We start from the raw sequence: 13,160 nt of genomic DNA, 5'->3' as shown, positions 1-13,160 counted from the left end.
TAAATGTAGTGTTTGAAAAGTAAAGAATAAAGGACACATGCTCGTGTTTTGAAATATATATATATATATATTTTGTGTGCGTTTTTATCTTATTTATTTATTTTTATTGAAGTTAGAAAAAGGAGAAGAATTAAGTATACTACTTTATATAGTATATGATTTTAGTTAAATTAATGTAATATTTCAAATATTTTACCATAAATTTTAAGTGAATTTTGTTTTGGTTGAAATTTCAAATTATCAACCAGCCCCACTTTTCAATCTACATTTTACTTTTACTATAATACAAAAAATGTATATTTTTCTAGTGAAACAATAAAAGTAATATATATATATATATTTTCAACTAGAACAAAAAATAATATATATATATTTAGATAATTTGGGCGAAATAGAAGTAATAGTATATTATGTATATATAAGATGCCAATACAAAATACTATTGAATAATATTGTTAAAATGATTAATAATAATTTTTTAATTAATAGTATATTATATTATAAATGATATACTTATTATTTATATTTCTACTTGGAACATATAAAATTATCAATTTCAAGTTACAGAAAAACTTTAAATATAAGTGTTTTCTTTAAAAATGGACACAGGCCCAGTAATAACAAATGGGACCTAAATTTCTGCAAATTTTTATTGCAAATGGGTCAGGGTTTTTCACTGCTTAGACAGACCGCTCATTAATTATTGCTAGCTGGTTACATTAATTATAGTAATATACTCCAATATCTATTTTTTTCGGCGGTAATTAATATTTACATCATGATTTAAATATTACTTTTTTTAAAATATATTTAATTAGGTATCCCTAATTAAAGTCGCGTTCGTTTCATGCTATTGGCAATGACCGTACCGCTTCCATGACTTGTACATCTTAGCAGCGAACAAACAGCGGTACAATTCAACAAAGCAGCAATTGTAGGCACTTTAGGAACTGCAGGAATTGTAACTGCAGGGATCATTACCGCCCGCCGCCCGGCGATGGAAGCAATGACCTGAACAACTGTTACGAATCAGGAATCATTCCCTTCTTCGATATCATTGTTCCTTTCTTTTTCAATCCCATTGATTTCGCTGTCTTCAATTTTCTCATATATATATATGCACACGCATTCTGTATTCTGCGCACAAGGAATTCGTGGTTTTTTCATCGGTGTCAGGCGCTAATTGGTTCTGTAATTCCCGCTCCGAAATGCTGAGCTTGGATAACTGTTTCAGGAGCTTAGTTTCGGTCAACAATGATTTCCCGAGCAATAATTTGCATTGGATCGGCGGATTGTTTCCGGAAGAGTCATCGCCGGCGTCGTTCGTTTCGTTGATTTCTCCGCCGGCGAAGATTCGGTGCGTTTCTCGGAGGAGCCGAAGGAGAGGATTGATCGGCGGTGGGCCAGGGCGGAGGGGGTTTCTGTCGGTTACTTTGTCTTCGATTGACGGTGATAGCGACGGTGAAGGGCGGTACGGCGGCATTTCAACGAGGGGAGTTTTGGAGAATATTGGGGAAAGGAGTGACGGCGAGAGAGAAGAGGATGCGTTTAGAGAGGTTGTCAGGGAAGAGAGGAGTGGGGCTTTGCAAGGAGTTGGTGGGAGCACTTTGAACACCGCCAAGCATCTATGGGCTGGTGCTGTTGCAGCTATGGTCTCCAGGTTTGTGCTTGTTTGTATTCCCTCACTGTCGTTTTCTTTGCATCTGCATCTGTATGTAAGTACCAAAAATGGGTGTGATGTGGTAGTGGTTATTGATTCTTACGGTGATAGGGATTTGTGATTGATTGATTAGATTCTTCGTTAATGGAGGAATGAAACACATTACAATTGCCTGTCGGGATAGCAAGCCATAATGAGCTAACATGTTGCATTAACACTATTTGATGTGGTAATGTTTGTGTAACAGAAGCACGTGTAATATGTAGATTGATCTTAAATTTCATCCTTTGAATGGAAGGAATTGAAAAGAAGAATTAACGAAAGGAGAACATTCCCCTTGCTTTGATATAGATTTTCTGTATAATTTTGATCCAGAAGTTCTTATTATCTTTTCCTTTATGAAGCTCTGTGATTGATTGGCATAGGGCAAAAGATCTTTCCTTATTGAAACAGATGGAATTCTCCACAGATTCTTTGTGCTGTATTTGTTTAAAGCCGAAAACAAGTAATTTTTGGTTGTGAAGATGATCTGTTGGTTGTTCTTCCATATTGCCTCAAATTTAGCTCTTGTATTTGTTTGGGTAATTTGCAATATGACTATCAAGAGAGCCCAAGCAAAACTTAGGAGGACGCATATGTCGACTGGCTCAGTCGAAGGTAAATTCACTAGGTGTGTGGTGTGTAAGGCTGATTTTAGAACAGGAAGTAAGTCTTGCAATCATCAGTTGTCGCATTCAATGATTCTCTCTAGCTATGATCCTAAACCAGTGTATTGCAGGTTCAGAATGTCACTTTATATATATGTACTCTATAAAACATCAACTATGTGCATTACTTTGTTTCTAGAGTGGAATAAATCTGTATGATTTCCACTTTCCTATCATATACATCTTTCCATAGTTTATTGTCTGTCCCCTCTTATAAATTTTGCATCTAGATATGATTCTCGGCACTTTCTATTGACAGTTAGTAGTCAGCAAGGTCAAATACTAAATGCAAGTCTCATATAGTGAGGAATTGTCACATAGTTTATCACTATATTTTGCAACATTCTTCTGGGACTAGGTATCACTGCCAACAAGAAGCTCAGTTATAGTTTCTACGACTACTTTTATCTCAATAATCGTCTTTCTTAGTTGATTCAAACCAATCAGCATTATACATATACAGCTAAGGCAAGTTATATAGTTTCAGCTGGGAGAAAATTTCGAGTGGAATGAGATTTGATTACACCCTTTTATGACCGGAGTATATCATAATGAATAGTTTTTTGACTATTGCTAACTGCTCATGTGCTCTATGTTGTAATCTGCCGTTGAATTTGTTTAACCATTTTGCATTTCCTTTTCATGCCAGAACTTTTGTTGCCCCTTTAGAAAGATTAAAGCTGGAGTATATAGTTCGTGGTGAACAGAGGAATCTTTTCGAGCTTATTAAGTCAATAGCAGCTTCCCAAGGGATTAGAGGATTCTGGAAAGGCAATTTTGTCAATATTTTGCGAACTGCACCGTTTAAGGCTATCAACTTCTATGCTTATGACACCTACAGGAGTCAATTGCTCAGATTGTCTGGTAAAGATGAGACAACAAATTATCAAAGATTCGTTGCAGGTGCTGCCGCTGGAATTACAGCCACTGTGTTTTGCATACCTATGGACACTGTGAGCAATTGCTTCTTTCATTCTTAAACAACATTATTCTTGAATGATTAATCAATTGCTTGAGTTTCTTGAAGCCACATTATTTTCTTTTCATACCTGTGATTGATTGCGTGACTGATAGAGCTTTGTCTCAAAGCCGAATCTACAAATGATGGTTTACATCAGTTATTATTGGAAGGTTATGTTTACAATACTAATGGCAATGAATGATTTTATTGTGATTAACTTTGTCTAGAAAAATCGTGCAAATAATTAAATTTATGTCATGTTTTAGAAAACTAATGAGCTGCAAGAAGCACTCCCCCGTCCTTTGAGCTTTTAGTTTACTACTACTTTTATTTTTTAAGTGTGGTTATAAGCTTCTGTTTAAGCATTTGCAAACCCTTTGATCGAGATCCAACATGAACACAATGTTATAAGCTGTGCTGATGTTTCAGATCAGGACAGTAATGGTAGCTCCGGGAGGTGAAGCCTTGGGTGGAATCGTGAGTGCTTTTCGCCACATGATTCAAACCGAAGGATTCTTTTCTCTGTATAGGGGCTTGGTTCCCTCGATAATAAGCATGGCACCTTCAGGCGCTGTCTTCTATGGAGTTTATGATATATTGAAAACGGCATTTCTGCGTTCCCCTGAAGGCCAAAAAAGGCTTCAACATATGAAGCAACAAGGCGATGAGCTGAATGCTATGGAACAACTTGAGTTGGGTCCTGTCAGAACTTTAATCTATGGAGCGATAGCTGGTGCGTGTTCTGAAGCTGCTACTTATCCGTTCGAAGTTGTCAGAAGACAGCTCCAGATGCAAGTTAAGGCTACAAAGATGGGGGCAGTACAAACTTGTCTGAAGATAGTCGAGCAAGGTGGCGTCCCCGCACTCTATGCTGGATTAATCCCTAGTTTGTTACAGGTATGCACTGAAATGTGTTTTGCTCCTATGCTTCAAAGGTACTTGCAAAAACTTCTGCTTTTGCCTTCCTTAAATGTTTGAAATAGGACTATGAGTCATTGCAAGTAGATAGAAATGGTTGATTATAATGTATTTGGCTTAGCGAAAATTTGATTCTTATACTTAAAATTTTGCCTCAAAAAACATTTTGAACCTTAATCATGACATAACTGTTCTTTATTGGGTAAACTGTATTGAACCTTAATCATGAAATATTAATTTGTTTTATCATAAATATACAAAATACCCCTGTTTTATTTATTGTGCAAGTATTATTTATATTTCAAATAAAATTATTTAAAACATTTCATTCCCTTTATTTAGCATAATTAGATGTGTATTGACATGAACAAGATGTTTTGTGTATAGTTTAATACTATGATACAAGGGAATTTCATGCCGTAAATAAAATATGAGTAAATATGATTTTTGTTAGATGATGTTAACGATGATTTTATCTAAAAAACTTAAGCTTGCGATACACACTATTTATTTATTTTTATATTTTTACCGAAGTCAATCAACAATTTTTGTAAAAACTTTACAGGATTTACTAGAAATCCCGGAACACCTGCACAACGGCTGGTTGATTTTATGGAGAGATGTTTATATTATACGCATGATTACATCATTTGATGTTTCTTTTGATAGGTTTGTAAAAGATTTGCTTTGACTTTAATATTATAATAATGTATGATAGGATGTTTTTGTGAGGAAAAAATATATTTTTTTCGTAGAACGTAGAGTTCAAATAATAAAAACTTGAGTTTTTTTAGGCAAAAGAAACAAGAGCATTTTGGGTAAGAATGTTTTAAAGTTTTGTGTTTCGAAGTCATACCAATCTGATATGCTCCTTGACCTTGATGGTGATATAGTTAGACACAGTTTGTAGATCAAACAACAATTGATCTAAATATTATTAACTTATGCATCGAAGCAAACAAGCTCTAATTTTGCATTTCTAAATTTACAGGTGTTGCCGTCAGCTGCCATTAGCTACTTGGTGTACGAGTTCATGAAGATCGTTCTCAAAGTCGAATAAGAATGTATCAGAACTTCTTGACTAACCGAGTGAACTTCTCATAACATTCGACGACTAGACTCACAATTCTTGTATCTTTGCCGCGGTGTACATCCCATACGAAGCTTCTGATAAGGCCGTGTTCGGATTTGCAGATTCTTTCGTTTTGCTTCCAGCAGCACATTGGAGGGGTAATATATCGTACAGCCAGTATTTGGAGAATGTACGTGGTTTCGAGTATAAAGGTCAGGTTTTGTTACCATGGCCATGTTATTCTTGTGTTTCAGATATGATTCGATCAGTTTGGTTGGCGAAGATCACGTCATACAATTGCTGCTCGTGCTTTTCTTTTTTAAGGAAAAGATGGATGAAAATGAACTCCGATGTAGGTTCGGACATAATCTGGTTTTTGTTCGAATGAGGGAGTTTTGATCAAATATTAGATGCTTAAAATGACAGGCACAAGTGAAGAGATGCTTATGGGGATATGTTTGGTTTGTATTTTAATTTTAAGTTTTGAGTTAAATAATGGAATTCTCAATAAGCTAATCTTGCATTAATAATGAAATAAGGGGTTTATTAGTAAGACTAGTACAAACTAAATAAATTCAAATAATAACAATTTAATCTAATGAATTTAACTGAATAATAATGACTCAAATTAGATAATAAAATTCTAATTTGAATATTTAAAATATTTTTTTTTTATATCCTTTTGTTTCAATTCATATAAAAAAAATCCGTAGAAAAAATAAATTTTGTACCAACTAAAATATGGTATTATTACTAGAACATATTGCAAATATACATTGTATATATATATATATATATATTGTAATATTATAGAATACATGTAAAAAATTTGGTTGAAGAACACACTCTAATTTATTCTTGCATAAAATATTTGTCAATTTTTCTCATTTGTGTTTCTTTGAAATAAAACCGTAAATAATTTTATTTTATAAGGAAGAGGATATTTTGTCCCTTTCTTCTTTAACTATACATTAACTTCACGTATTATTTATTTATTTATTTATTTTTTGATAACTTCACGTATTTTTATTCCTTCAATGTACGTAGATAGTTGTATTTATTTTAAAAGTTAAAAGATATTAAACTATGTATATTTTAGTACAAATGCTATCGATACTTTGTTTTGTACTTTTAATTTGAAATGTTTTTTTATATTAAATATATATAAAGAAATATATGCAGTGTTTTCTTAATAAAATGTATGTATACATATTATATTTTTTTGTGACATTGTGATACAAAATATGAATTTTATAAAATACTACTATAAATTGAAACAATATAAAATGGCTGCAATAAATAAATATTTATAAATAATACTCCCCGCGTCCCATATAAAATGTCTATATATTTTTTTTCCGATTGTTTCACATAATTTATCATTTATTTTTTTATAATATAATTATACTATATTTTAATCACATTTCACATTTTATAATTCATAATTTTTCTAATCTTAATCAAACTATTTATTTATCTTAATGTTAATTTATAATTATTTATATTACACAATATTATTTTTACTAATACAATTTTTAATTATTTATTAATTATATTTCTTCTTATATCTACGTTAACGTGAATAGTTTTAATGAGACAAAAGAAATATTAAGGTGTATTATTTTTGTTTTTTGTTTTTTTTTTCACACTTCAAAAAAGAATACGTTATATATCTTTATTATTTTTATATTAGCTACGTAATTCTTTATATTTCACATAAAAAAAAAAAAAAAATTATTTCTTCAAATTATTTTACAAAACAAATACAATATAAACATACATTTGTGTTTGCATAGCTCTCTCTCTCTCTCTCTCTCTTTCTTTCTGCTTTGGACTTTAAGACAGATCCAGAGGAAGTTGCTTTCACATTATTAAAATTTGTTCCCTTTCTTGCAAGGGCACACACACCATGCTTATCTATCCATACATATACATATATATAGCTCTAATCGTGATCCATTTCTCCTCAATAATTCACATTCATGTAATTTGATTTTACTTGCATATTACAATCAATATCGATCAAATTAGAAGCAGAAGCAGAAGCACTGGAAATGAAGACAACTGTCTCTCAGTCAGACCTCTCTACCTTCGCCTCCCAACATGTTCAAAACTCTCTTCCTAGGTCAGTATAATATAAATAAATAATTTAGGATTTTCAAAATATCACATTATAGACCGATAGAAAATAATATAAATATATTCGTACAAAATACTTACAAATAAGTATAAAAAATATACATATAATTTCAAATAAATACAATATCCAGGTTCAAGATGGCGGAGAATTCGATCCCAAAGGAGGCTGCGTATGAGATAATAAAGCACGAGCTGATGCTGGACTGGAATCCCCGTCTGAACCTCGGCTCCTTCATTACCTCATGGATGGATCCCGTATGCGATAACCTCATCTTCCACACCATTAACAAGACCTACACCAACCTCGACGAGCATCCCATCACCACCGATTTCCATGTAATCTATATACCCTTTCATCTTCTTAAAAACATGTTAATTTTTTTGTATTTTTTTCATGTGGAACTTAGAAATATTTTTATTTGATAAAAAATTATATTTCATATGTTCAATGATAAAGTATATTTTTTTGTTTTTTTTTTAAATTTTCATTTATCTACGTGGTAATAATAAAGTGTATATATATATTTTTAGTAATTATGAATTTCACTATTAATACAAATACATAGAGTATATATTTACCATTATGTCATTATAATCTCTTTTTTATATAGTTTATTACTATAAAAGATAAAAAAATAACATATTGGATTTCACTTACTTTAAAATATTGTGTCCAAAAGTTTGAGCCGAGAGGGAGCATATTCTAAGATAATAAATCGAATATTTCATTTATTTCAGTTTTTTTCTCTAAATTTTATCTTCACTTCAAGATACTCTATTTTTTTTCCTCTAAAAGAATATTTCATATATTCCTTATTTTAAATAATTAAATAACATTTATTCAATTTATTAACTTCTAAAATATTTTTTTTCCATAAATTAAATTTATGTATAATATAATGTTAATTTATTTTGTATTATGTAATATTTTAATAATATGTATGTTTATTGTAATATTCAGTGTTAATTTATTTTATAAAATTGAAGGATCCAAAGGGAAAATAAAACAATCCTCCATATTATTAGAGAAATGCTACTCCATTTCAGAGGAATTTGGAGAATTCCTTCATTTTCTGAGTCTGCTGAAGAACCCTAATAATTCTAAAATTTCTTAATTATTAATAATTCGATTGATCTGATCTGATCTGATCAGAATCAGTGCGTTAACATGATCGCCCGCCTCCTCAACGCTCCGCTGGCCGCCGCCGAGCCGGCGGCCGGAACCGCCACCGTCGGCTCATCGGAGGCAGTAATGCTGGCCGGCCTGGCTTTCAAGCGCAAATGGCTTAACAAAATGAAGGCTTTAGGCAAACCCTACGACAAGCCCAACATCGTCGCCGGAGCCAACATCCATGTCTGTTGGCTCAAGTTCGCCCGCTACTTCGACGTCGACCTCAGACTCGTCAATCTCTGGCAAGGCCACTACGTCATCGACCCCCACAAGGCCGTCGCCATGGTCGACCAGAACACCATCTGCGTCGCCGCCGTCCTCGGCTCCACCTTCAATGGCGAGTTTGACGACGTCGAAACCCTAAACCACCTCCTCATTCAAAAGAACACTCAAACTGGGTAATTAAGCAAAATTCACATGTAAATTTATGAAAATTGCACAAACCTGTTGTTTAAAAATGAATTGCAGATGGGATACTCCGATCCATGTGGATGCTGCGAGCGGGGGGTTCATAGCCCCCTTTCTGTACCCAGATCTGGAGTGGGATTTCAGGCTGCCATTGGTGAAGAGCATCAATGTGAGCGGACATAAATACGGATTAGTTTACGCCGGAATCGGATGGATCGTCTGGAAGACCAAACACGACTTGCCGGAAGAGCTCATCTTCCATACAAACTACCTCGGCTCCGATCAGCCCACTTTCACTCTCAACTTCACTAGAGGTAACAAACAAATCAATCAATCAATGATTGATTGTCTATGGTTGATCGAGTTTAATTAATAATTGGTGTAATGTAGATGAATTTTGATTTGTTAGGTTCGAGCCAGGTGATTGCGCAGTACTACCAGCTGATTCGATTAGGGCAGGAAGGGTACCGGAAAGTGATGGAGACCTGCCGGGAAACCGCCATGGTGGTGAAGGCCGGTCTGGAGAGAACCGGCCGGTTCAACATTGTTTCTAAGGACGACGGCGTCCCGTTGGTGGCGTTCAGCCTCAAGGACAGCTCCCGCCACGACGATTTCGAGGTGTCGGCGATGCTCCGCCGGTTCGGCTGGATTGTGGCGGCCTACGCCATGCCCGCCGACGCCGAGCATGTCACCGTCCTGCGCGTCGTCGTCCGGGAGGATTTCTCCCGGACCCTCGCCGACCGCTTCCTCGTCGACGTCCAGAAAGTCCTCCACGAGCTCGACTGCCTCCCCGCCGGCGAAAAACAGAAGAATACGGTCGTCGCGGCGCCGCCGTGACAGGAAGTAATCCGTCGGCGAGAGGAAGATGACGAATGGCGTTTGCTAGGGCAAATGTATTATTAATTAATTTTAATTTGGGAATTGATATATATATACTATTAATTAAAATATATTAATTGCAAATTTTAGAAAAGGCCCAGGACCGGGACCAGGCCCAGGCCCAAATAATATAAATTTTAGATCATCGTCTTCCTCCGATCAGTAACTTTGTGTTGTGACCTCCACGAAAATGGAAGAGAACAGTTCAACGGCGGCGGCGGCGGCCATGGAGCGTAAGCACGCAGCAATGATGGAGCGCCTATCCAACCGTCACACCGCTCGTGCATCCGGAAAACAACAAGATCTAAACTCCTCATTCGCATCCACCAATTCATTTCTCTCTCGATTCGCGGAATCCAAGCAATCAATCGAATCTCAGATCTCAGAGATCCGCTCTATTACCGATCCGAGCCCTAAGCCTCAATTGGAATCCATTTCTCTCGAAATATCCGATCTAGAGAAACTCGTCGCGGAGAATTCCTACGTTCTGCCGCCCTACGAAGTCCGGACCTGTCTCAATACAGTCGCGCAGCTCAAACACTCCCTGGATGAAGCCACCTCACTCATCGTCCCGAAGAAGAAATTCTCCTTCAAAAACAAAACCTCCAAAAAGGCCACAACCACAACCACAGCCACAATTCCAGATCAACAAAACGGCGTCGTTCTCGAAACCAATCCGAAATCGGGGGAGCTAGGGTATACCGAATTGAACGCGACTGCATCACCTGGATTCCGAAACAGAGAGAATGAGGCGTTGGCGAAGGAATTCAGCGGCGGCGAGTTCATGCTCTCGGAATTGAAAGGCTGTGAGGTAAAATTGAAGGGATGCTTAAGGGCACTGTTTGTGGACAATTTGATAAATTCTAGGGTTTATGTTGGGGCAGTGATGGGGTCAGTTCTGATTGAGGGAGCCCAAGGATGTGTTTTCATTATAGCTTCGCATCAAATCAGGATCCACAATGCGAAGGATTGCGATTTCTATCTCCGGGTGAGGAGTAGGCCGATAATTGAGGATAGTAATGGCATCAGATTTGCTCCATTTTGTCTGAGGTATGAAGGGATTGAGAAGGATCTTGGTGAAGCATGTCTTGTGGAGGAGACAGGGGATTGGAGCAATGTCGATGATTTCAGATGGCTAAGAGCTGTGCAGTCCCCAAATTGGTCGATTTTGCCAGAGGATCATCGAATACGAATGGTGGATGTATGAGGTAATTTGTTCTGTTTCAGATTTCTGCAATTCATTGCATTCTCTCCTTTGATGAAGATGAAGATGAAGATGAAGATGAAGATCGAGATATTGTTTATTTTTGATATATTCTTTATCTCAAAAAAATTGAATATTTTTGAGAAAATTGAATACTGTCAATTTTTTTTGCAGAGTCTAACATAGTAGGATTCCAAACCCTCTGAAATTGGGCTTAGAAAACAAGATTTGTTTATGCTAAAAATATGGGCCTCAACAAACAAGGCCCGAAAGTAATGGGCCGGCCTGAATTAAGGAATAAAATTAGATTTGAACAATATGAAAGATTGTATACAAGAAACAGTGAACTACACTATAAGAAATATAAATAGAAGATGATAAATTTGGGAATTATAAAATTAGCAATTTTTATATTATATTATTATTAACAAATCCAATTTTTATATAATAATCAAGTGTCAAAGTCAGTTCTCACCATCAACTTTGCGTTAGTAATATATGATGACGTGTCACGGCCAATTCATCCGCCAAATAATCAAGGGGGTTTGGTTCAATTATAGATCTTAGATTATATGTGTGTCTATATAAATTTCTATTAAATTATTAAACTAATCACTACTTAATGAATACAAATCATCACTCTACTCAATATTCAAATAATGGGAATTGTTATTATTTAAGTCTCCAAACAAAGGATCTGACAGTTGGGAAAATTGAGACACAATCAAATATTAAAATCAATGTCTTGTAGGAGACTTTACCTGTCACAATAGTTTTTATTTTGTGGGTGGGGGGAAAAAACGACAAGAGTCTCAAGTGTCACTTTGCATCAATTAATTTAATTATTAGTCAAAATGGACTACATATATTAATTATTGCATCAAATATACAAATTATATTGATTGCTACAAACTACAATAATATCTTCTCACACAAAAATTTAACATAAATTAAATTTAAATGTGAACAACACAATAATTAATCTATTTGTACTTGTTTTTAAATATTAATTATCAAACTTGCATTATCTGTATAAAACACATTATTTAAACTAAAGGGGGAAAAAAATTATAATGAAAATGAATCATGAATGGCCATGTAGTGGTAGGGAGGGATTAATTTTATATTAAATGTAATATATATATATATATTCATTTTATAATTTTAATTTCATATTTTATTTTATACACAACATTTTAATTATATACAATGCACACTTATCCATACTTCATCTTTGTGTTTAAATGATTTTTATAGACGATATTGAATTATATAAATTGTTGCCTTTTTTTTTTTAAAAAAAAAAATATTAATATTTCTATCCTGTATTAATATATAATGAAATGCAATGAAGTAATATATTTAAAAAATAATACATATTTTTAAAAATGTATATATTCAAATATTCAAATAATATATATAATTATGAATACCGTGCTTAAGAATGATTAAATCCTAATTATAATGTATACATTTACACGTTAAATTAATGCATTGATAACTAGTTAAATTGAAATTAGCCTCTAAAAATAAATGCATTATTTTATTAATAAACTAAAATATTTATTTATAATTAGAAAAAAAAAATAATATTTTATTTAGATATGAATTGGGTAGAAGAGTATGTCAACAAGCAACTTAGTTTGTTTAGCTAAACACTAAAAAACAAAATTTGTCATTAATTTAATAATCACTTTTTATTTATGAATTTAAAAATATTAAACTTCCATCCGACAGGGAACCTTACATCAACAAGCAATATGGTGTGTGACATTTTTGAATTTATAATATCAATTTTATCAATTAAATTTACAATTTCTAGTAAAGTCTTAAAGTGTGAAGCACAAGATTAGAGAGAGGCTTAATATTCTAGTTTAATTTACTTATATATATATATAATTCATGCACTCAAGTTGGCCACTTTATAGGAGTAATTATTATTATTATTATTAGTTTTTTTACAATGTATTTGCTTTCGAATGTTAGAATATTCTTCAATAGTTTATGTAAACTTTATTTAATATACATTTTTATTATCATT

At 33.9% G+C, this 13,160-nt stretch overlaps 3 protein-coding genes across 3 annotated transcripts; all 3 read left to right on the top strand.

Moving 5' to 3' along the window:
• The first annotated feature begins 896 nt into the window (after positions 1 to 896).
• LOC127242415 (probable mitochondrial adenine nucleotide transporter BTL3) lies at positions 897 to 5,600 on the top strand. The gene is made up of 4 exons (XM_051261954.1): positions 897 to 1,660; positions 3,017 to 3,320; positions 3,758 to 4,225; positions 5,238 to 5,600. The coding sequence occupies exons 1-4, from the start codon at positions 1,209 to 1,211 to the stop codon at positions 5,304 to 5,306; spliced, it is 1,293 nt and encodes a 430-aa protein (XP_051117911.1). The 5' UTR covers positions 897 to 1,208; the 3' UTR covers positions 5,307 to 5,600.
• A 1,772-nt stretch (positions 5,601 to 7,372) lies between these two features.
• Positions 7,373 to 9,915, top strand: LOC127242480 (glutamate decarboxylase 4-like). The gene is made up of 5 exons (XM_051262038.1): positions 7,373 to 7,443; positions 7,589 to 7,793; positions 8,611 to 9,026; positions 9,097 to 9,350; positions 9,446 to 9,915. Exons 1-5 carry the CDS (start codon positions 7,373 to 7,375, stop codon positions 9,871 to 9,873), a joined length of 1,374 nt encoding a protein of 457 aa, XP_051117995.1. The 3' UTR covers positions 9,874 to 9,915.
• Positions 9,916 to 10,054: 139 nt separating this feature from the next.
• On the top strand, positions 10,055 to 11,445 carry LOC127242479 (tubulin-folding cofactor C). Its single transcript, XM_051262037.1, has one exon. The coding sequence runs from the start codon at positions 10,106 to 10,108 to the stop codon at positions 11,120 to 11,122; it is 1,017 nt and encodes a 338-aa protein (XP_051117994.1). The 5' UTR covers positions 10,055 to 10,105; the 3' UTR covers positions 11,123 to 11,445.
• The last annotated feature ends 1,715 nt before the right edge of the window (positions 11,446 to 13,160 follow it).

This window comes from Andrographis paniculata, unplaced genomic scaffold (genome assembly GCF_009805555.1).
Source record: "Andrographis paniculata isolate CXL003 unplaced genomic scaffold, ASM980555v1 Contig86END, whole genome shotgun sequence".
NCBI classification, from domain to species: Eukaryota; Viridiplantae; Streptophyta; class Magnoliopsida; order Lamiales; family Acanthaceae; genus Andrographis; species Andrographis paniculata.
This window is presented reverse-complemented; position numbering and strand designations above follow the sequence as displayed.